This window comes from Mytilus galloprovincialis, chromosome 5 (assembly GCF_965363235.1).
Source record: "Mytilus galloprovincialis chromosome 5, xbMytGall1.hap1.1, whole genome shotgun sequence".
Classification (NCBI taxonomy): domain Eukaryota; kingdom Metazoa; phylum Mollusca; class Bivalvia; order Mytilida; family Mytilidae; genus Mytilus; species Mytilus galloprovincialis.
Genome location: NC_134842.1, coordinates 88309039 through 88330431, shown reverse-complemented (window position 1 = coordinate 88330431; position 21393 = coordinate 88309039). Strand labels below are relative to the sequence as shown.

At 33.0% G+C, this 21393-nt stretch overlaps 1 protein-coding gene across 1 annotated transcript; it reads right to left on the bottom strand.

Moving 5' to 3' along the window:
- Positions 1–8478: 8478 nt before the first annotated feature.
- On the bottom strand, positions 8479–20057 carry LOC143076644 (glycosyltransferase 1 domain-containing protein 1-like). The gene is made up of 12 exons (XM_076252481.1): positions 19920–20057; positions 19248–19330; positions 18119–18267; positions 17376–17481; positions 16162–16213; positions 15508–15547; positions 12885–13034; positions 12591–12640; positions 11719–11762; positions 11351–11471; positions 9577–9675; positions 8479–8904 (listed from the first exon to the last, which is right to left on the bottom strand). Exons 2-12 carry the CDS (start codon positions 19313–19315, stop codon positions 8755–8757), a joined length of 1029 nt encoding a protein of 342 aa, XP_076108596.1. The 5' UTR covers positions 19316–19330; positions 19920–20057; the 3' UTR covers positions 8479–8754.
- Between the last annotated feature and the right edge of the window lie 1336 nt (positions 20058–21393).

The following is a 21393-nucleotide window of genomic DNA, read 5'->3' as shown; positions in this document are numbered from 1 at the left end:
TATGATTTTACCCGCTCGGACGTTTGTTCTATAAATACGTAAGTTCACAACAACTGGTGGCAGCGGTGGGATTAATTTAAAATTCGTGTTATTTAAAGATTGCAAAACTTTTCAAAGCAGTTTTTAGCTTTTGGTTTTGTTTTCTTCGTTCGGAAACTTATCGTGATATTTTTTACCGAATTTAAAACTTTTTAAAGCTGTGTTAGCTTTTGGTTTTAAGTTCCACCGTGATCCTAAATTTCTAGACTTTGTAGGGCATATTTTGTTTTAGTCTATGAAATTTGTCCTTTTGTCCCGCGTTTCCCACGTATCAAAACTTTTCAAAGCATTCATTGGCTTTTGGTTTTGACCCTTTTCCCTTTACTTCGCGTTATTTTGATTTCAAAACTTTTCAAAGTGTATTTTGCTTTTGGTTTTGAAATATCGTGTTCCGCTGATTTGTAAGGGTTTCAAAACTTTTCAAAGCGTATTTAGCTTTTGGTTTTGAAATTTAACTGTAGGGCTAGCATTACTTCTAGACTTTTTATAGCTGATTTAGCTATTGGTTTTTAAGGTGTGTTTTTTTTTTGTATATGATCGTTTTCGGTATTTCAATAAATATTTCAAATCCATTCAAAGTTTTATTAGCTTTTAGACGCGAATAATATTGAGTAAACCGTGGTTTAAGTATCGTGTTTATATATATAATTTCGACGTTCGTGCAATAGTTTACATTTGAATAAGAATGATGCTCAGAAGTCGTCAGTTACCTACGGTTCAAAGAACTAAAAATTTATATGAACCAAGAAGTTGTTTAGGTTCAGTATCGGATTCACACATATTGAATAAAAATCGAGAAAACGTACCAAAAAATTCAGCAACAAATGAAGTTGAAACTATGACCCGTGTTTCTGGAGGTAATACACCAATTTTCACCGATGAAAGTACCATGCCAAGACATAATGATAGTTATAATGAAGAAGAAATAACCGCAATGAGACAAGGGGATACAATTCCTAGATGGGAAATGAACAGATTGGCTCATCAAAGTACCTTACATACTGACAATAGGCGACCAAATAATCAAAGTACAGAGATGTTCCATCTGAAAATAGAGAAACATATCAAAGAACTTGGAGTACTGGTCACTCAGATAACAGAGATGCATATCAAAGTGCATGGAATACTGATCACTCGGACATGAGGGAAAATCCAAGTACTTGGAGTACTGATCACTCTGAACGACGGGAATTAAACAGAACATCTGGTCAAAGCAATAGAGAACATCAAAGCACTCACAGCACTGTTGAAAAGGAGAGGTGTGAAATGAATAGACATGAACAGCAGAGAATGGACTATTCTGAAGTGGGCAGATATCAGTATGTTGATACTTATCCTGATTATAGACAATCGTCATCTCAAAATTCTGATAGTACACATCATGAAAGATTTATGGGGTACCCAGGAAGAAAAAAGTGTGGTGTTCTTTCCGTACAAGTCACCTGTTGATAAACTGTATAAATAAATTTGACAATGTTTGAACAATATATATTTATATGTTGATGATTTATTGCTTTATGATTTAAATGTGTTGATATTGCTATGTTTTTAATTGTTATGAATATGCATTTACATAAGAGGTGAATTTTGAAATTTAGAAATTATGCATATTGTTTATTTTTCATGTCGTTATTGTTGATGGTTTTTTTTTTACTGTAAATAAGGTACATATAGGTAATGTTTTAATTTCGAGGGCGAAATGATTTTTTGAAAAAGGGGGGCAGTGTTGTGAAAGTACAATTTACACGACTTTACGTTATATTTATTCCCGTACTTTCACTTTCCCATTGTTGACGTTAACTTCCGCCCAGCAATTGTTTATATGGTTTTGAATAGTGAAGTTGATATACACCTCGAAGAATAAGAAGATTGATATTTGACTTGATATATATTTTATAAAAGGTAAACAGCATACATTTACACACTGTAGTATTTTACTGATCTCCGCATCAGGTTCTAAATATATACTTTGTCCTATTTATAGATCGTAGTTTCCCCTGTTAAATATAGCGCGATCGGCAATTCAAACACATTAACGTTGGTTGTTCATTTGTTATTATTTATTCGCGTATTCCTGTGTGAATAAACTGTGTTGTATATTTATTGTGTATTATAATAAAATATTGTATTTTTACATGTTGTTTGTATATAAACGTTATAACTGCCGTATAAAGTTGTGGTAATTGTTAAATGAGACAAATATAAATACTTGTTGTGAAGCCCATGTATGATTTTACCCGCTCGGACGTTTGTTCTATAAATACGTAAGTTCACAACACCCAGACACCTTCTACCTCACAAGATAACAGTCCACAGGAAGACATGTCACCTTACCCAGACACCTTCTACCTCACAAGATAACAGTCCACAGGAAGACATGTCACCTTACCCAGACACCTCATTCTGACTCCTAGCCAACCAGTTTTCGCTCTAATTCCTTAATGCGTGCTTGGCGGAGAAGCAACAAATTCCAATTTTAAAGTCTTAATTGGACCCAGACGAGGTTCAAACTTACGACCTCTCTTACTCTAGGCGAACATGTCACCAATAGACCACCGATGCGGTAGAAAAAAAAGATTTTATAGTACAAAATATAATTGAATTTGAACAAAGCAGACTGCCATTGATGCAGAGCAAAATTTATTTCAATCTGATTCAAATTTGAACAATCAATTATCAAACACAACACAAAACAAGAAACAGATTCTTCTCAATATTTTTATTTGATAATGTGTTATCATTCAAATAGAAAGGCAACAAGGGTACTAGGGTGTATAAACACATTACATTCTGATCTAAATGAAAGAACACTTTAAAAGACAATTTCTACATTGTACCGTTACATTTACACCATAATTAATGTCGATAAAAAACCTCCTGATCTGAGTCCCAATCTCCTGAGCAAAATTTCCAAATCTCCTGATCTGAGTTTCACAGTCCATCAATTTAGTCAAATCGATGAAAATGAATTTGACAGCTAAGCCTAATGTCTTGAACACAGAAACAAGTGCTTTTATATATTGATAGTTGACCTTCCAATGGATAGAAACAAGTACATGTGGCTAATGCCCCTTAATGCATGTTTACGGTATAAAGAGGAAATCAAGAAAAAAGTGCCTGTGAAATAAATGTATGAAACTTACACATACATGACATAATACAATTTTGTTTCTCAACATTTGTTTCTCAACATTTGTTTCCAGAAGTAACTATATTATCCTCCCTTTAGAACACAAAAAATCATGGTTGAACCAGTTTTATAAAGTATTAGGGCCGAACTGGTAGTATGGACGAAACTACCTGTCCTAAGTGGCGGAACCGGCAGTGACTTTTTTAGGCCGAAACGTCTGACTTGGTCATTTGTACCAGCCCATCACTGCCAAGATGCTGATGAAGTAATTTCATTTTGTAGTTTAATATGCGTATATAATTAATTTCAAATGCCATATTGATATACTTAACACAAATTATATGTACTTTGTATTCATGGTATTTGTTGTGACTGTATCCGTGTCAATCAAAGGGATGAGTTTGAAAAGGGGAGCGAAATGTAAAAATAAGCATTAATTTTAACCTATTATCTAATCTTTTTTTCATTCGCCTCTACCAGGCACACCACTTATGATGTAAATATTACTATAGATTTATTATTATTTGGTGATCATGCTTTATTAAAGTACTGAAGAAAATGATAATATTTGTTTATCTGTTCAAAGGTATATAAAAAATACCAAACGTTTTTCTCTGCATTGACAACCTTAATTCTGTTTACAACACATGTGATTAAAGATATTTCTATATACATGTAACGACAATAATCGAATGATCGAATGATCTTGGTGAATATTTACTGTTATGTTTTGTTATCAATAACGATTCAATGGATTTTAACGAAAGAATATAAGAATAAGTTTCAAATCTATACTTACCATTGTGCAGCATACATCCTTTTCGTAAACTTGGATTATATGTTAAGATCCCACGCTTTATTATGAGAAAAACACAAACACTTATTTAAGTTATGTCCACAAGAACAAAATTTGAGCATAGGTAATTCCACTAACTATTCGGTGTGTTTGTGTCGTATTTATACAGTAAAAAGATGCACTCGATTAAAATCCTTTGATTCGCTTCAAAGTTTCCTTTTGTTTTCATGTCTTTATTCTTAAATTATTTGTTAGTATGAAATATTTGATGTGTTCATTAATTAATGTGTATATTTTGTATTTGTTTTGGAGAAGACGTTACTAAGTTGTAAAACTTGTGTCTGATCCTTTTGTCATTTTGAACAATAAAATATGTTTAAACTAAACTAAACCACTTATGATGTAGAAGGGATGCTATTTACCAACAAAATCATATCTTAATACAAAATACTGAGAATTGAAAATAAAAAAAAAGATACTAAAATGACTGACTTACAGACCCCTAATAGGATTTTGTACTCCGAGGCTCTCTAGATTTCTGGGTTAATTTTAAGTCCATGAAAATTACCAAATAAATAATTGAAATGCTATTGAAGTAATATTCAGACTGGCATATTGTCAATCATCAGAAAATTATAATAAGGGAATTGCTAACAAAAATACTTTTTATTTGTGTCGTCTGTCAACATAGCAAACTATGATAACGTTGTAAGAGTTGATGAAGATTTATCCCCCGCAACATATGTACGGTATGTACAATCTACCAACCAAAGACAATCCCTAACCTTCCTTATAAGGAGTGTATGGACACCTTGAAGTCCGTTCTTGTGTCGGAGGAAGAAATACACTGGGGCTGCTCTATGAGAACAGACAACCCGAAAATATTTCTGATTCAGATTGATCTCCAGATCAACTGAAGTCTAGTGCAACTGGCCTAGTGGACACTTGACCAACATAACCCCCTCAAAGTACTCATTCTAATCATTTTTGCCTGTTGTCTGGTTAGCACAAAAATAAAGCACAGCACCATTTCAAATAAATCACCATTATACCGGTAATGCTTATCATGAGAACTGTTGTGTTGCTGCAAATTTGCTGCAGACCTGCTGCATGCAGATTTGCGCCCCGGACAAACGAAAAGTTTGCCAAAAAAACATTAATGTTCATTTGCGTGGTAAAATGGGTGCGGAAAGTTTGCACCAAATGTTTGACGCAAATATGCGGCAATGGGCCATTCCAGTTAATGTCTGATAAAGAGGGATGGATGGTCCTTTCTGAGGGGTGTAAAATTTATACATCATAGGGTTTGTTTGGGTTTTTTTTTCATCGGACACGTACAATTATACGCAAAAAACTTCTAAGGGTCTTGCAGCAGTAAATAGTTTTAAGGTAAAAGTAATTACATCTAAGGAAACTATACATCTGATAGGTCTTAATTATAAGATCTGAGAGGTAGTTTTTCATGATTTTTTTTTCTGATACGTATAAAACAATTCTCCCCATCCATCCCCACCCGTCAGAAATTAACTGGAATGGCCCATGCAATGCTTGCTGCTAGTTTGCTACACATATTTGCCACAAGGCTTATTTTTCGGTAAGTGTGCAGTGCTAGTTATACCGCAAAAATACCGGTAGTTCAACCGCAAAATAATTACAAATTCCCGTGAGATCTGCCGTGAATGAGGGTCATTCGTCCGTATTTTTATTTTTTTTCTTATTTTTCTAGTATTTATTTTTTGTGCCCATTATTCTGTACTTTTTGTCCATTCAGATCGATGTTCTATTCTATAAACCACACATAGACCTCCACCTGTCTGTATTGTAGTTGGATTTAAGATCTTCTTTCGAATTGTTTTATTATCTGACAATTCAAGGAACCTGGGGAAAAAATGTGAATCTATTTATTGAATTGAGTACGTGTCTTCATTACTTTTGTCCTATTTGGATTTAACAGCTGTTATTTTTTTGGTAAATACACATTTGATAGTCTAAATGTGCATCGGGTTCATTAAATTTAATTCCACCGTCTGCTAGCTATTATTGTTTATTTGTATTCCTAAAAATTAAGAATCCTTAATTTAATTTGAAAGGACACAATTATTATCTCACATTTCACAAAGAAACATCATGTGTTCTAAATCTGGGAACAGTATATCTAATATATATGTTACTGTATAAATATATAGGTTTGCTCCTGAAAAGAAAAGAAAATTTTAAATTTGACCCACTACCTCTCACTAAATTGCATGTATCGATTTTAGGAAAGAATAATATAGAACTAATGTTCACTTGTTCGTTCCAATTTTGTACAGAAAAGTTCGACGAAGAAGCAATCAATTTGGAGGGGCCAAAATGAAATTCTCAAACAATTAACTAATGTGTATGATATAGTCACAGAAACTGATTTCGTTAGATGTCAGAACAATCGCTTCTCTAACAGTAAGAAATAGCATGAATCATTGGATTGAAACGATGCAAAACCAACTTACATAAATATATAGTCACAAAGAATACTCTTATTTATTTAAAGCAAGTTAAAAGTCATTTACAAAAAGTAAATGATGTGAAATAATATATGACAAAGAGCCTAGTATAGGTAAACTAACATGCAACACATTTTTATTGAGGGGCCAGCTGAGGCCCGACTCCGGTTGCGGGATTTTCTCGCTGTATTAAAAAGACTTGTTGGTGGCATTCGGCTGTTGTCTGCTCTTTAGTCGGGTTGTTATCTCTTTGACACATTCCCAATTTCCATTCTCTATTTTATGCAAAGCAACTGCAGTACTATCTGTTCCAATCTTATATCCTCTTGTTACTAATATACAGAGGCAATATAGAATTTACCGTCGTCTATCCCTTTCAACCAACCCTGCAGGACTTACTTACTTGAGTAGTTGTGGCTTAAAAGAACCTTTTTCATCTGAATTACCAAAGCGGTCTACAAGATTAAGCACTAGAGAGCCCAGAAGAAAACAGATAATACCGAAGTGCAATTACACATCATACATGTACGTGAAAAAATAAATGGTCGACGAACAGTATGCTTTATAATCATACAACCACACTTCAAGAAATCGTCAAATTAAAATTACAATTTCAGGGTGAATTTAACCTTGAACACTTAACTAACACTTGTCTATTGTTGAAATTAAAATTATTTTCATCGATTTTCAAGACGGTATTTTATAGATCTCTGATGAAAACTGTGTGTGGCTTTATTACGTTTGGATGTTGGGTTGGTGTCAGTTTGACGTTATCCCATTTCTCCTTTTTTTCATTTCTTGGTGTTTGTCGGTTATTATGGTCTTCCTTATGCTTCCTCATTGATGTACTCTATGTCTCTTTTCTTTTTTGTGGGGGACTCTTTTTTCCCCAAAATCTCCTTGTATTCGTTTGGTTAAAGTAAGGTCATTTGAAAGAACTAAATGAAAAATAAAATTATATAAAAATATTTCTTTTTATTCAATATTTAATGGGACATGATAACAAATAATAAATAATATAATAATATCAATATCACAATATTTTGCCCTAATACATGCTGTAAAAATTATAAATAATATCTGTAATTTGATCGAGAAATTAACATTACAGAGATAGATATAATAAACAGCTGCTTACATTAACCATCAATGGCCTTCGGTCTCTTGCAGATATTTGTTTCGTTAATAAGAAATGCCACATCGCCTATCTTATATGTAAAAAAAATGACCCCTCTTTATAAATGCATGCTTAAAACGGATTTGAGAGGCAACATGTTTGTCTTGATGAAACCTTTTTAAAAATATTCTCATATTTTATTATATAATGAGATAAATAAAGTTCAATCGACCACCTAAGCATACCTTCGTGACTTGTAATGCCAGCATTACATTTTCATTACTCCTGAAAAGTAAAGAAATATATATAATATTTGAGGGTCTGAATTCGGTATCCCTTCTTTCTGCGTTTCTTAATCATCGTTCTGTTTTCTTCATTTCTTGGAATATTTTTCTTAATTCTTTATTTCTTTGGCCATTTATTCTTTATTTTTCTATGATTTTGCCTATTATTCTCTATTCTGGTCCGAGACCACAATTATTTTGTAGTGCATTTCTTTTAGAAGATAAATGAAAAGTAAAAAAATCCCACCTGCGCTTTCTCAATGAAATTTTCACAGTGTGTTGTACTACTTTTGGGACAAATTATATCAAAATTATAGAAAACTTCATCGGCTCTAACTTAAAATATGGACAATTTTATGTTAAGGGCGTCTTGGCATCTTTTGACAGCTTCCAAAGTGCTAATTTTCAACCTTTTGCAGCTGGACCAAATCACTACTTTCCTTTACAATTCTGAACCCAAATTTTTTACAGTGTAATTTCACCCCTCTTCTTGGAATTTGAGGCATTAAACATGGAGAAATAAATTTGAAAGGGGTATAAAAATCAATGGCAAGTAACCCAGTGTCAACACTAGAGACTATATTTGAACAACGAAAATCAAGAGACGACAATTGTGGTCTCGGACCTTCTGTAAACCCTATCAAGACCCTAGTATATGACATAGATCAGAACATTTTCCAGGTTATTAGTATAATGTGATCATGATCGAGACTAGAAATGCAAAAAAATATATAAAAAAGGAATGCAATTGAAGGTAAAATCAAACAAACAAGTTAGAGGAAATTAAAAATTAAAAAGACAAATTCTGTTGAGGAATACTGTAATAAAAATAACGGTTGATCAAATTGAAAATGTCAAAACGCAACCAGTTATAGCTGATTAATGCTGTTCTTAATCTGTATCTGTTATTCTAGGCTAGACTTGACTACATCACAATACTTCAGTCGTTCAGTATCGACACTATGTTCTTGGCGTACATACTCACTGGCACTTCGCACTGTGTTGTCTCGTAAATTACTATCCAGTAATAACTCTTCCACATATTCTATACATTGCTAGAAAAAATAGAAATATTAAACTCATTTTTGGAAATGTCAATCTGCTGTGTTTATAAAATTGTAAATTTTTTATAGATTTCGTTTTGTTCAAATGAGGTCCTTGGTATAAAGAGCATTCATTTGCATTACTTAATTTCTACTCTTGTGCAAACATTTTCACATGATGCGTACATGGAACTTTTACCATGTTAACATTAAAATATCTTTAAAATACGATTTTTCCAAATAATAAAACACTTTGTTTAACTTTGGTGCTTCTGTGAAAAGTTCCTCTTCAGCATTGACCTTTATCAACACTAAAACCCGAACACTTTGAACTATGAGGATGAATAAATATGCGGTCAAATAACCATATTACTAATGGAACCTTAAAAAAGAATAACCAAACTCACATTTATCAAGCCCAACCGTGTCTGACTGTGTCGGAACTGTACGTCGATTCTTAACATTTTCGAAATCCACAAACGGAACAATTTTGTAAATATTATGTATATTTTTTTAACAATGACTTTTCTGTATTCATTTTTTTCGTGATTATTTTGTATTTCCTGAAACTACACATAACTGATCACAAAACCAGTATAGACTTTTAAAAACAGATAAAATTGTTAAAGCATTCATACAAAAAAATATAATAAAGTGTCAAAACATACAGAGACATAGCCATACCTTTGGATCAGAGAATACAAAACCATTAACGCCTTGTTCTACGATTTCTGTGTTGCCATCAATATTACGTACAATTACAGGTACTTCCAGTATCATCGCCTGAGGATAACAAATTAAAGAAAACCTTTATAAAAACAAAAGTTTTTTATGTATAGAACTTTAACAACAAATATCCAGTGCTATAGCAAGCCGTTCTCGTCAAAACTATGTTTAAACCATTTTTCGAAAAATTAACGCACTGAGAATTACAACAAAGCACACTGAGATTTAAAAACTTCAAAAAACACACTGAGAATTAAAAATTACACACTGAGATTTCATAAAGACGCACCTACTGAGATTACAAAAATGAAAATTACACACTGAGAATTGAAAATTACACACTGAGATTTCAAAAAGACACACTGAGAATAAATAAACTGAAAACACACACTGAGAATTTGAAATTACACACTGAGAATTTAAAATTACACACTGAGATTTGTGCGCACTTATATGCGCACATATCTAATTAACATACTTAATCTGAATCTATTACAAGCTTAAAACAACAAGGGGACATAACTCGTTAGTCCTTCGATTTGGTTCCAAATTATTTATAAAAAAAACTTTAGAAATACAAGAACAAGAAAAATACCAACTTACTCTTATTACAAAATATAACCAAATGTTGAAAAACTTTATTAAAATTATAAGAAAACATAGGAACAATCTGCAAAAAAACAAAGAATGCATGCAGTGAAATTTTTACTCAAGTGTCTATTATAGCATATAAACGTAACAAAAATATAAAAGATTAACTTGCGAAATCAGGGTAACAGTTGGAAGACTTTTGAACGGTTTTAAGTAAAAAAAATCCTGATACACTGGTAGTAATGATCTGAATTATAGGCAACACACTTATGAATATGAGCGATGTTAAGTCTTGAAATTAATTACGAATGTTGGTTGAAGGAATCGCATTTCATTGTAATGACAAGAGTTCTTGAGATCAAGATATTAATCTGTTGAATTATTCATCTCATGAATATTCATTAGTAATTTGCATATTAATCTCAGTGTGTATTTTTGAAATCTCAGTGTGTAATTAACAATTCTCAGTGTGTGTTTTTCAATTTATTTCATCTCAGTGTGTCTTTTTAAAATCTCAGTGTGTAATTTTGAATTATCAGTGTGTGTTTTTTATTTTTTTAAATCTCAGTGTGTAATTTCGATTTCTCAGTGTGTTATTTTAGGTTTTCAAATCTCAGTGTGTATTTTTTCGAAAAAAGGGTTTAAACATAGTTTTGACGGTCCTCGAACGGCTTGCCATACAGTGCTCAAGAATCGAGTACGGGTAATAAGCATCGTAGGTCAAGATATTGTCGGTTTGTAGAAACGCGCTATCAGTTTTGTAAAAAGCCCAAAAAATCTGAAGAAACCAGAAGACAACGTGCGATTTTGTAACTCTGGCTTGCCAACCTATGTTATTCATTGTGAGTTCATAGACATTTTGTTTATTCCGCCATCATTTTTATGGAAAATGATTTAAAATTTGATAAGACGATGGAGGATAAAAACATAACATTTTCATAACTTTTTCTGGTTGATTTCGCTGGTCAAAACTCGGTCAGTTCCATTCTGATAGACTGAGATTAGCGGCTGAACTCGAGGATTGACGACTGAGGTTGATTCTAGACCAAAGTTCATATTAATAATACATGTATACTGTCAGGGAGTTAGCTTCAAGACGAAACAAAAATGACCAAGAAGATAATTTATTTCCCTTACTTACTTCTAAAATCGCCAGAGCCATTCCTTCACTATTTGAGCAGTTTATATAGGCAAAACTTTGTTGAATTGCAGCGTGAGCATCCGTCAGAGATAATCCTGGTATAAATATTACTCCTGGAAGACTATAGAACAAATAACATACATGTATTAAATGTGACGATCAGTTATCTTTGTGTTAAGTAATCCTCAATTTACAGGTACGATAATATCATTACTATTTTGTTGAATGGTTATTTAATATGAAGAATCTTCTAAAAGTGGAGTAACGCTTTTTAAACTTGGTATTTACAAGTATGTGTAGTAGTTTTGTGTCATGAAATGATCCAACAAATCCTTTCTTTCAAATCATAATTATTAAAGATAAATTACCTGTCGATTTTCGTTCTGAAAATTTCTCCATATTCTTCATCAACCTAGTAAGAAAAAAAGAGGAATATATCACCCATTTCAAAATGTGTATACTGTAAAGATATCATTTCACGTAAATATAAAGAACAGAGAAAAATAAACAACACCATGGTCAAAACAAAATGAAAGACAAACAAGTCAACAAAATGCTACAAATAAAACTAAATATTGTGTTACACAAACTATACCAAAAGCCGTGACAGTGGTGGATGACTGAGTAAACAGCTCCTACTCTACCTGTGTTACCCGTCATGTGGCTCATGGTCAAATTTGTATTCGCTGATTTGTCGCTTATTGTGATGTCACAATTGAAAGAAAAACGATGGAATTTGTGGCTACAGCAAGTGAAGCGTATCCGTAGATATTTCATACAGTCAATTGATTATTTCCAATGCTATGCTAATGATTTCAAGTACATTCTGGAATACGATTTAAGAATCTACATGGAAGCAATACTATTATCGTCAGCAGACAATAGATAAAGGAAGATGTGGAATGAGTGCAAATGAGACAGGTCTCCATCCAAGTCACAATATATAAAAGTAAACCATTATAGGTCAAGGGACGGTCTTCAACACAGAGCCTAGCTAGGCTTACACCGAACAGAAGGCTATAAAGGGCCCCCAAAATGAAACGGGGAAAACCAACGGTCTTATCTCTATAAAAAAAAAACGAGAAACGAGAAACACTTATGAACTACACAAACATACGACAACCACTAAACATCTTTTTGTAGTACCACTTTTCACTATCTTTTCATTTGCAGGACAAGGAGCCTGTCCTTGATTAATATAATAAAAACGTAAAAAGTTAAAGTTCTATCACAGTCTTACCACTGGTCCACAAATAACATAAACAATCTTTTTTCGTCTCTGGTGTAATTCTACAAGAGAAAAGAAATACCATGATTTTTCGGTTATCTAAAATTACAAAATGATTATATAGTCAGCAAACTCTAAAAAAAAATTGAGGAAACTTCAATTTAAATATAAAAAAAATGCTACCTTTTTGATATAGAACATTCTACGCTTTTATATGAACGTGTATGGCTTTAATAAAACATTGAATGTAACCATTCGTTTGAAACTTGAAGTTATGTTCAAAATGTAAATTGAAAAAATACTCACCTGAAAATTCTTGGACTAGATACAAAGGATTCTTTACAGGTCTAATACTGCCGACACATACACATATTGACATGTCAGTTGTATAAACGTCCGAGTGGTGCTGTTGAATATAGCCAGTCAGTGAAAACTTGGACCGGAATGTTTGTACTCCTAAAATACATGTTATGTGCGTAATTTATAAACTAAAAAAGACATACAAAAGTTTATATCCAAATAAGGAGATGCAGTATGACTGCCAATGACAGAACTATCCACCAAATAAACGAACAAAATAGCATAGACAGCAACAAACGGATACCATTGAATTATATGCTCCCAACCTTGGGACAGGCACACACAGAATGTGGCGATGTTAAAGCTTCCCAACTCTAAAAAATGTGTATCAGCACAAAATCTGTAGGGATTGTAAAAATCAGCTTTAAATAATGCGACTCATCAGGTTGGCACAAAGCACAAACTATACTATTTGAAACACAAAGTACTGTATATCTCATATAGAGTACTCGCAGTTACTGAACGCTAGTGTGAATCAAATGCTTATACACTCATTAAAGAAAGGCACCTTCATACATAAAAGAAGAACTTAATTCAATTTCAAGTTTAATCAAACTCTCTTTAAAAAGCAGATATTTGCGTTTAGCTCTCAGTTCCATAACCTTGAACGAAAGTACAGAAATCATAGAATAACCTAGAGTGTTGTTTTAAATTATTTTGACGAGTGACAGTCTTTACCTACATCTATTTCATGAGCTGATACATAAATCTTATATATAAATGATAAAAAGGTGGGAATTGAAAACCCATAACTGTCACATAATTGTCACACACAAAAATAAAGTAAGTTTGTTCATTGTATTCTATAAGTTGAACATCGTTGGTGGTCTCTTTGAAGGAGGTAATTGGATCGATCACTGGTCGGGTCGAAAAAAAGTCTTTACAAAACTGAATCTGATTTTTTGCTACTTTTTCAATATAAGTATGTAGCAGTAAGAAACAAGATGAATGACTTGGTGCATGGCTTGAGAATAACGGTCCGGACAGGATGACATGTCTTGAGAATAACGGTCCGGACAGGATGACATGGCTTGAGAATAACGGGCCGGACAGGATGACATTGCTTGAGAATAACGGTCCAAACAGGATGACATGTCTTGAGAATAACGGTCCAGACAGGATGACATGTCTTGAGAATAACGGTCCAGACAGGATGACATTGCTGGAGAATAACGGTCCAGACAGGATGACATTGCTTGAGAATTACGGTCCGGACAGGATGGCATTGCCTGAGAATAACGGTCCGGACAGGATGACAATACTTGAGAATAACGGTCCGGAAAGGATGACATTGCTTGAGAATAACGGTCCAGACAGGATGACATGTCTTGAGAATAACGGTCCAAACAGGATGACATGTCTTGAGAATAACGGTCTAGACAGGATGACATGTCTTGAGAATAACGGTCCAGACAGGATGACATTGCTTGAAAATAACGGTCCAGACAGGATGACATTGCTTGAGAATTACGGTCCGGACGGGATGGCATTGCCTGAGAATAACGGTGCGGACAGGATGACAATACTTGAGAATAACGTTCCGGAAAGGATGACATTGCTTGAGAATAACGGTCCAGACAGAATGACATGTCTTGAGAATAACGGTCCAGACAGGATGACATGTCTTGAGAATAATGGTCCAGACAGGATGACATGTCTTGAGAATAACGGTCCAGACAGGATGACATTGCTTGAGAATAACGGTCCGGACAGGATGACATGTCTTGAGAATAACGGTCCGGACAGGATGACATTGCTTGAGAATAACGGTCCGGGCAGGATGGCATGTCTTGAGAATAACGGTCAAGACAGGATGACATTGCTAGAGAATTACGGTCCGGAGAGGATGACATGGCTTGAGAATAACGGTCCAGACAGGATGACATTGCTTGAGAATAACGGTCCAGACAGGATGACATTGCTAGAGAATAACGGTCCGGACAGGATGACATGTCTTGAGAATAACGGTTCAGACAGGATGACATGTCTTGAGAATAACGGCCCGGACAGGATGACATGTCTTGAGAATAACGGTCCGGGCAGGATGACATTGCTTGAGAATAACGGTCCGGACAGGATGACATGTCTTGAGAATAACAGTCCGGACAGGATGAAATCTCGTCTTGCTTATGGTTGCATTGTAAAATGTCATGATGAAAACCGTCCCGTTGTGCTATTCTAGTACTATTTAAAGCATTCCACTATTTTTTCATTGAACGTTAGCAGAGGGGCGTAAAAAGGGGGTATCTACACAGTAGAACGCGAAATAAAATTGCCATTTCAGGAGGAACGAACAATAAAAAATATCTTTCACGTAGATCTTTTTACCTATTTCACGAAACACGGTGAATAACGAACTTTTTTCACGGCTGCACGTGAAATAAAAATGGCAAAACACGTTGCACGAAAATGACCCTTTACCACCCACCCTCTTAGCAATACGTGATTTATATCTAGTACGATACCATTATACAGTATTTTTTATTTTCTGTTCTTTTAATTACAAAACCTGATTGAATTTCTTGTATATATACTATATACTGGATTTTTCTTTAGACTTTGACCTTACCTTGTTTAATTTCAATTATCTTGTCTTGTGGTATTACCGGCTGCAAACAAAAAACAAAAAACTTTTGTTTGATTATAACATTTATGATAGATAATATTTTATCTTTTTTTTTCCAACTTTATTTCCGACTCCAGAATTTTTGAGGTATAAATTTTAAATAAAAACAAAACCACATACTGTATCAAAACTGACTTTTAATTATGTAATAAGCATGTGTATTAAAGTATGGCATACACATGTTTTATTTCAAAGTGAAATAATGTAAAAAATAAAAATAAAAAAAATGCTATCAGATTAGAAGTATAATTTATTTTATACAAAACTAATGAAAATATTGAAACTTACATTGTGAAGCCAAGTCAGAAATCTATAATTCAGTGGTTGTCGATTGTTGCTGTGTAACATGTTTGATTTTCGTTCATTATTTTGTTCATCAATTAGGCTGCTAGTTTTCTCGTTTGTATTATTTTACATTTGTCATTCCTGGCCCTTATATAGCCGACTATGCGGTATGGGTTTTGCTCATGATTGAAGGCAGCACGGTTACACATAGTTTTAAATGTATGCGGCCCTAGTAGAGAGTGGTCTCATTGGAAATAATGCCACATCTTCTTATTTTTATATTAGAAGTTTTATTATAAACAATAATGTTACCCAGAGCTCCTGTACTTTCCGCCGAAGACCGTTGCTAAACACTATAATTTTCCTGGAAAATAAAAAGGAAATATTTTAATTTTTAAAATCATGACCAAATGTTATGCAGAGAACTTCTATAACACCTATATATCACTTTAAAATCAAGTGGTTATCTTTTACATGCTCTGAATAGAAAAAAATGGCTTCATTGTCAATTTATTCACGTTTTTTAGTTTCAATGTTAGAAGTCTCGGAAATGTTTAATATGAACTGCAAACAACCGAAAATATAAAAATGAAGAGAAAAGTGTTTAAGGTACTTCCATTTGACAGAAATGACCTTGACCTTTGATTTACAAATATATTTTTTTTTTCAAGGTTATGCTTCTCACAGAGTTAAATGGTTTTAAAATTTAAGACAACTTATTTTCTTTTTCTCGAGTTCAACAAATAACAAATTGTAAGTTGAAAAAATGGCAGTAACCTTGACCTTTAATATTATCAAGATCACATAACAAGGAGTCCAACTATTTAGCCACTAGGTCTTTGTGAAAAAGTAAATTACTGGTATCTGCACAACTTTCAATAGTGATCAAACCTCATAACTTATAATGGGCTATAGAAACCTAACCTGGAATTATAAAAATGTAAAACAATTCATGAGAGAAAATCAATAGACAAGTATGTCAAACAGAAGCCAAAACCAACCACTGGATGGCAGGCTCATATCTGGAGACAGACACGTAACCCCTTCCTGAGCCTACTGTGTAACAAAACCACACAAAAACATTGTTTTTCGTTTATCTTTAAAAAGCAAATCACGATTTCATATTTCCATGCATGTTCAGTGAACTTCACAATTTCGGTCACAACCGCAATTTGACGTATCTTTACATCATACCAAAATCTGAGAATTTATACATACAACTGGTTGGATAGACAGATGGAAGGACATCAAAAAGGTCTCTCGGATGAACATGCGCACTGTTCGCTAGCTTGTATACTGCCCGTTTTTCGTAGAAAGTTCGTAAAAAAACAAACCGACACGATGTATCCTGAACTGAAAGTACTTGCAATTATTGAACACTACTTTAAAGCCTATTTATAATAAATAAATAAACAGTGTTTCTTGACTAATATCGGGTTTCGATCACGTTTTTTAAAACCTTCCACATTTTGCTCCACATTTGCAAAGTGTTCACCTTGCCTTTAACTAAGTTAATTTGCACAAACCTGGAAGATAAAACCGATTGTGTCATGACAGTCATTTTGTCTTGATTTCTGTAATCTTCATTTACATCGGTTCCACCAATTATCAATATGTAATTAATTTTGGCATCTAAATAAAAAGTAAAATGGTTAATTTCAAACTCTGAAGTAGAACTAAACCGTTTATCGTACGGATTTTTTTTTATGTTGGAGGTACCGATTCGATACTTGAGTATTGTCAAAAAAAATATAAGAACAGCAAATCTTATCAGCATGATTTTATATTCAACAAGGCTCAAATTATTGATACACACGTTGTCGAATTACACAATGCAATGTTTATATTGATTGTTGTTTGCTTAACATCACGTGGTTAATATGTCTTGTATTTTCAAAATGAGATCAAATTAATATGAAAGTTCATCTAAGTGTGTCAAACGGGTTCAAACACTACAAAGCCTTGCACTATCCTGACTCAATAATTGCAGAAACCCATAAAGTGGTATTGTTATCAAATGAAAATCTTATGAATGGACGTCCATCCATCTTTATACACCCCTGATTCAGAGAACCGGGGTACAGTGACAATGACAACATACAAAATATAGCATTTATTTCATTCGGACTTTCTTTACCATTTTGGGGACATATGTTCGCGTTTGATCCCATTCACGTTCGCCCCCTTTTTACTCTTTTTAACGTGACAAGAGACATAGAGGAGAGCATATGTATCATGTACACCTTAAACAGTTAAAAAATATAATCACCTTGAAGTAATTTGCCAGAGCGAAATGCGTGAAGCCCTATGATTAATTTAATGCTGTTTGCTGTAACATAGCTCTTAAGATCGTCTCCGTTGTTGAATTCATCTGGTGAAGTCAGAGTGCATTTATAGTCAACATCTGACAAATACGTTCTACAACAATACAAAAGTTATGGTAATTTCAGCCATGCAGGAAGAGACATTTACGAGAAGCCAGATGCTATAAGGTAAATAAAACCATACGTGAAACACGTTTACATTCGTTAACAATGTAGTCTAGTCTTTGGTTGACAAATTCTTTCTGCAAAAAACAGATTGTCATTTTGTTTAGTTTCGTCTGTGACTCTTCTGTTACTAATTTATACATCAGACTAGGAATTCTTTTACAAGTAACTTATTTTACTGTGTGTTTATTATTCCACATTGACTACAAGTATAGGGAAATGATTGAGATCTCACAAAGCATGTTTAACCCGCCGCATGTATTTTTCTTTCCATATCAGGAACATATAGCATTAAAAGTTTGTAAGAATTGTGTGTTATGTTATGTTTTTTAATTTTAGTTTATTTATGTTATGAAGTTAAGCATTTAAGTGTGGCGTCGCTAGTATAAATTATTGTTTGTGAACCAGCTGTATCCCTCCTTTTCTAGCTGAGGGACCTACTCGTCGCATTTAATTTAATAACTAATTGGCGGCTTCGGGCTAGTTTCTTCTCTTTGGTCGAATTGTTGTCTCAATGACATATTCCCCGTTTTCAGTCAATCTCAATCCCACACTCTAAAAGTTAACAAAACGAAACAAGTCTGCATCAGACACCACTGTTTATTACATTATTTATCAATTGATTTATGTTTTTGTTTCATTCTGAAAGCACATAATAAAATCTTTCTTAATTCTTATATATCTTTATTCTGAAATTTTTCTTTCAATTCTCATAACGAAAGAAGTTTTTACGTGTATTATCTTTTAATCTATTGATTTTACACATCCTGTATCTGTAGCAACTGAAACTTCTTTTTCATACGTTTTATTATATATATGAAAATGACATAAAATTGCAAACTCTACATTTTTTTTCGTTAAGCCAATCTTTCCCATATCATGTCTATGTAACCTTTCAATACATAATACCTTATTCTTTCAATTGTATGCAGGTTCCCACTTCCTTTCTGGAGATGAGATATTAACAGTATATTCATGGTGACCTTAGGAATCTACAATAAATTAGTTCAATGTAGATATATTTCTATTTTGTGAACAGATAAAGGGGATATTTATCAAAAAAGAGTAGCAAAATGTCATGTATACATTGTAAATCTAAGTCGTTTAAAAGTGACATAGTTTGTACCACCACAACCGAAGTAACGATCGATGGTACCTAAATTTCCTTCAATGGCTGAAAGTGGGTCTTTTAGCATCACACATTGATTTTGTAAATCTCTTTCTTTTATCATCCCAATAGCGAACATATTTATTTTTCTTTCAACTGAGGCTTTTTATTTAAATACACGTATGCATGCAATATGTTATATCAATGACAATGTAGATCGATGATATAAATGCTTCAAGACAAACGCTATATAAAACTATACATATAAAATATGATTTATATCAGTTATACCTTGTAATAATTATAAAAATATCAAAATGAACATCTGCAGATTTGAGATCTAATGTCAATAGGTTAACAGGTCAAGCCGGGAGAGATAACATAGACCTCGTCTGGCAATGAATATGAGTGAACGACAGAAACCCATAAAAGTAATTAGTTGCACTAATTTATATGCTTCATTATATTCTTACCAGTCACAAGTATTCATCCATTCTGTATTTTACATTGCGCTAATGAAATATAATGAATATTGGGTTACACGAGACAGATAAACTATGTTAGAGACCTAAATTGTTGTTGTAAACATTGAAAGTGAAAGTGAAAGTAACCGGAAACGCCCACTACATATAATATCTTGTTAAAAGACGGACATTTTCTGTTAGGGTTCCGGAACTCTACAGTAACTTGTATTTACCTTTAAGTTTGATGTTATGTGTTATGATACGAAAGGGTATTGATTTAAACGAGTCGAAAAATAGCATTTCACAAAAAAAAAAAAAAATCTTGTATAGCTATAATTGTCTTGGTGACAAACTTTTTTAGACATATATTTTTTTATTTATTTGTAGCAATTTCTGGCAATACCTCAAAACGAAGAGTTTGAATTTTAGAAGCAAAAGCAACCTACATTTGTCAAATAGATTGCCCCTCTATTTTTTAAGTGATTTTTCTCTTATGTTTTGCTATCTTTCTGAATTCCAATAATGTTTGAGTAAGACTTGGATAGTAATGTCATTCAAACTATTCAAGTAGCGTGTATCCGAGAGTGTATCTTTTTTCAAGTTAACCGAGAAGTACTACAAACATCATAGTTGTTGGAATATCATTTATATATTTATGATCTTTTAATATATGTAACGGTAAAGGTAAATATGCATTTTAAACAACCATTTCATCATGTTAATTACAGTGGACCCAGGCCCCCTCCCACTATGATAAGTAACGTCTAAGGTACTAATTCTAGCTTTCCTTTTGAGGGAAAACATGTTTGCTTACTTAAGGAATCACCGAAGCATGACCCCCTCTCAGGCAGTCATCCCCTCTTTATGAAGATTACTGCATCCGCCACTGAATTCATTAGAGTAAATAAAGAGTAAAAATAAGTAAAAAATCTCCGAATCGATTTATGTTAATGCTATAATGAGTAAATAACACTGACAGTAACAATTTTAGTTACTTTTCCAGTTACGGAAAAGAATATGTATACAATGAATTTCTATAATAAATAGAATTGAAAAGACAAACAAGCATTTATTTACCTCGTATTTAAAAGAATTGTAAATGGATATGTATTATTTCAGGCGTTAAACAAAGAAAAAAAAAAAACACCTTAAAATAAAAGTTTGATTAATGTATAGATAGTGTATTGTTTAATGTTCTGAGCGATGCACACGAATATACAACAATAATACGTCAATCTTGTTTATAAACATTTACTTTCAAGATAAACAAAATGGTAAAATAAATAAGTAAAGTTTCGATTTGGATATCAAATGGACAAAAAGAAAGAACAGGTATGATTTCATCTTTTCAAAGCTTATCTCAGATACCTTTATGTATTTTTACTTTAAAAAATGTATAATTCTATATTGTTAATAAGTAAAATGATACTTGTGATATACAACAAATCACAACAACAAAAAATAACTGATTTGAATACACATA

Coding starts and splice junctions, on each gene's coding strand:
- LOC143076644 (XM_076252481.1), bottom strand. CDS start 19,315: ATGAATATACTGTTAATATCTCATCTCCAGAAAGGAAGTGGGAACCTG. Junction 15,548..16,161: donor GGAAAGTACAGGAGCTCTGG/GTAACATTATTG, acceptor TTTTGTTTGCAG/CCGGTAATACCACAAGACAA. Junction 13,035..15,507: donor GATAATTGAAATTAAACAAG/GTAAGGTCAAAG, acceptor CATGTATTTTAG/GAGTACAAACATTCCGGTCC.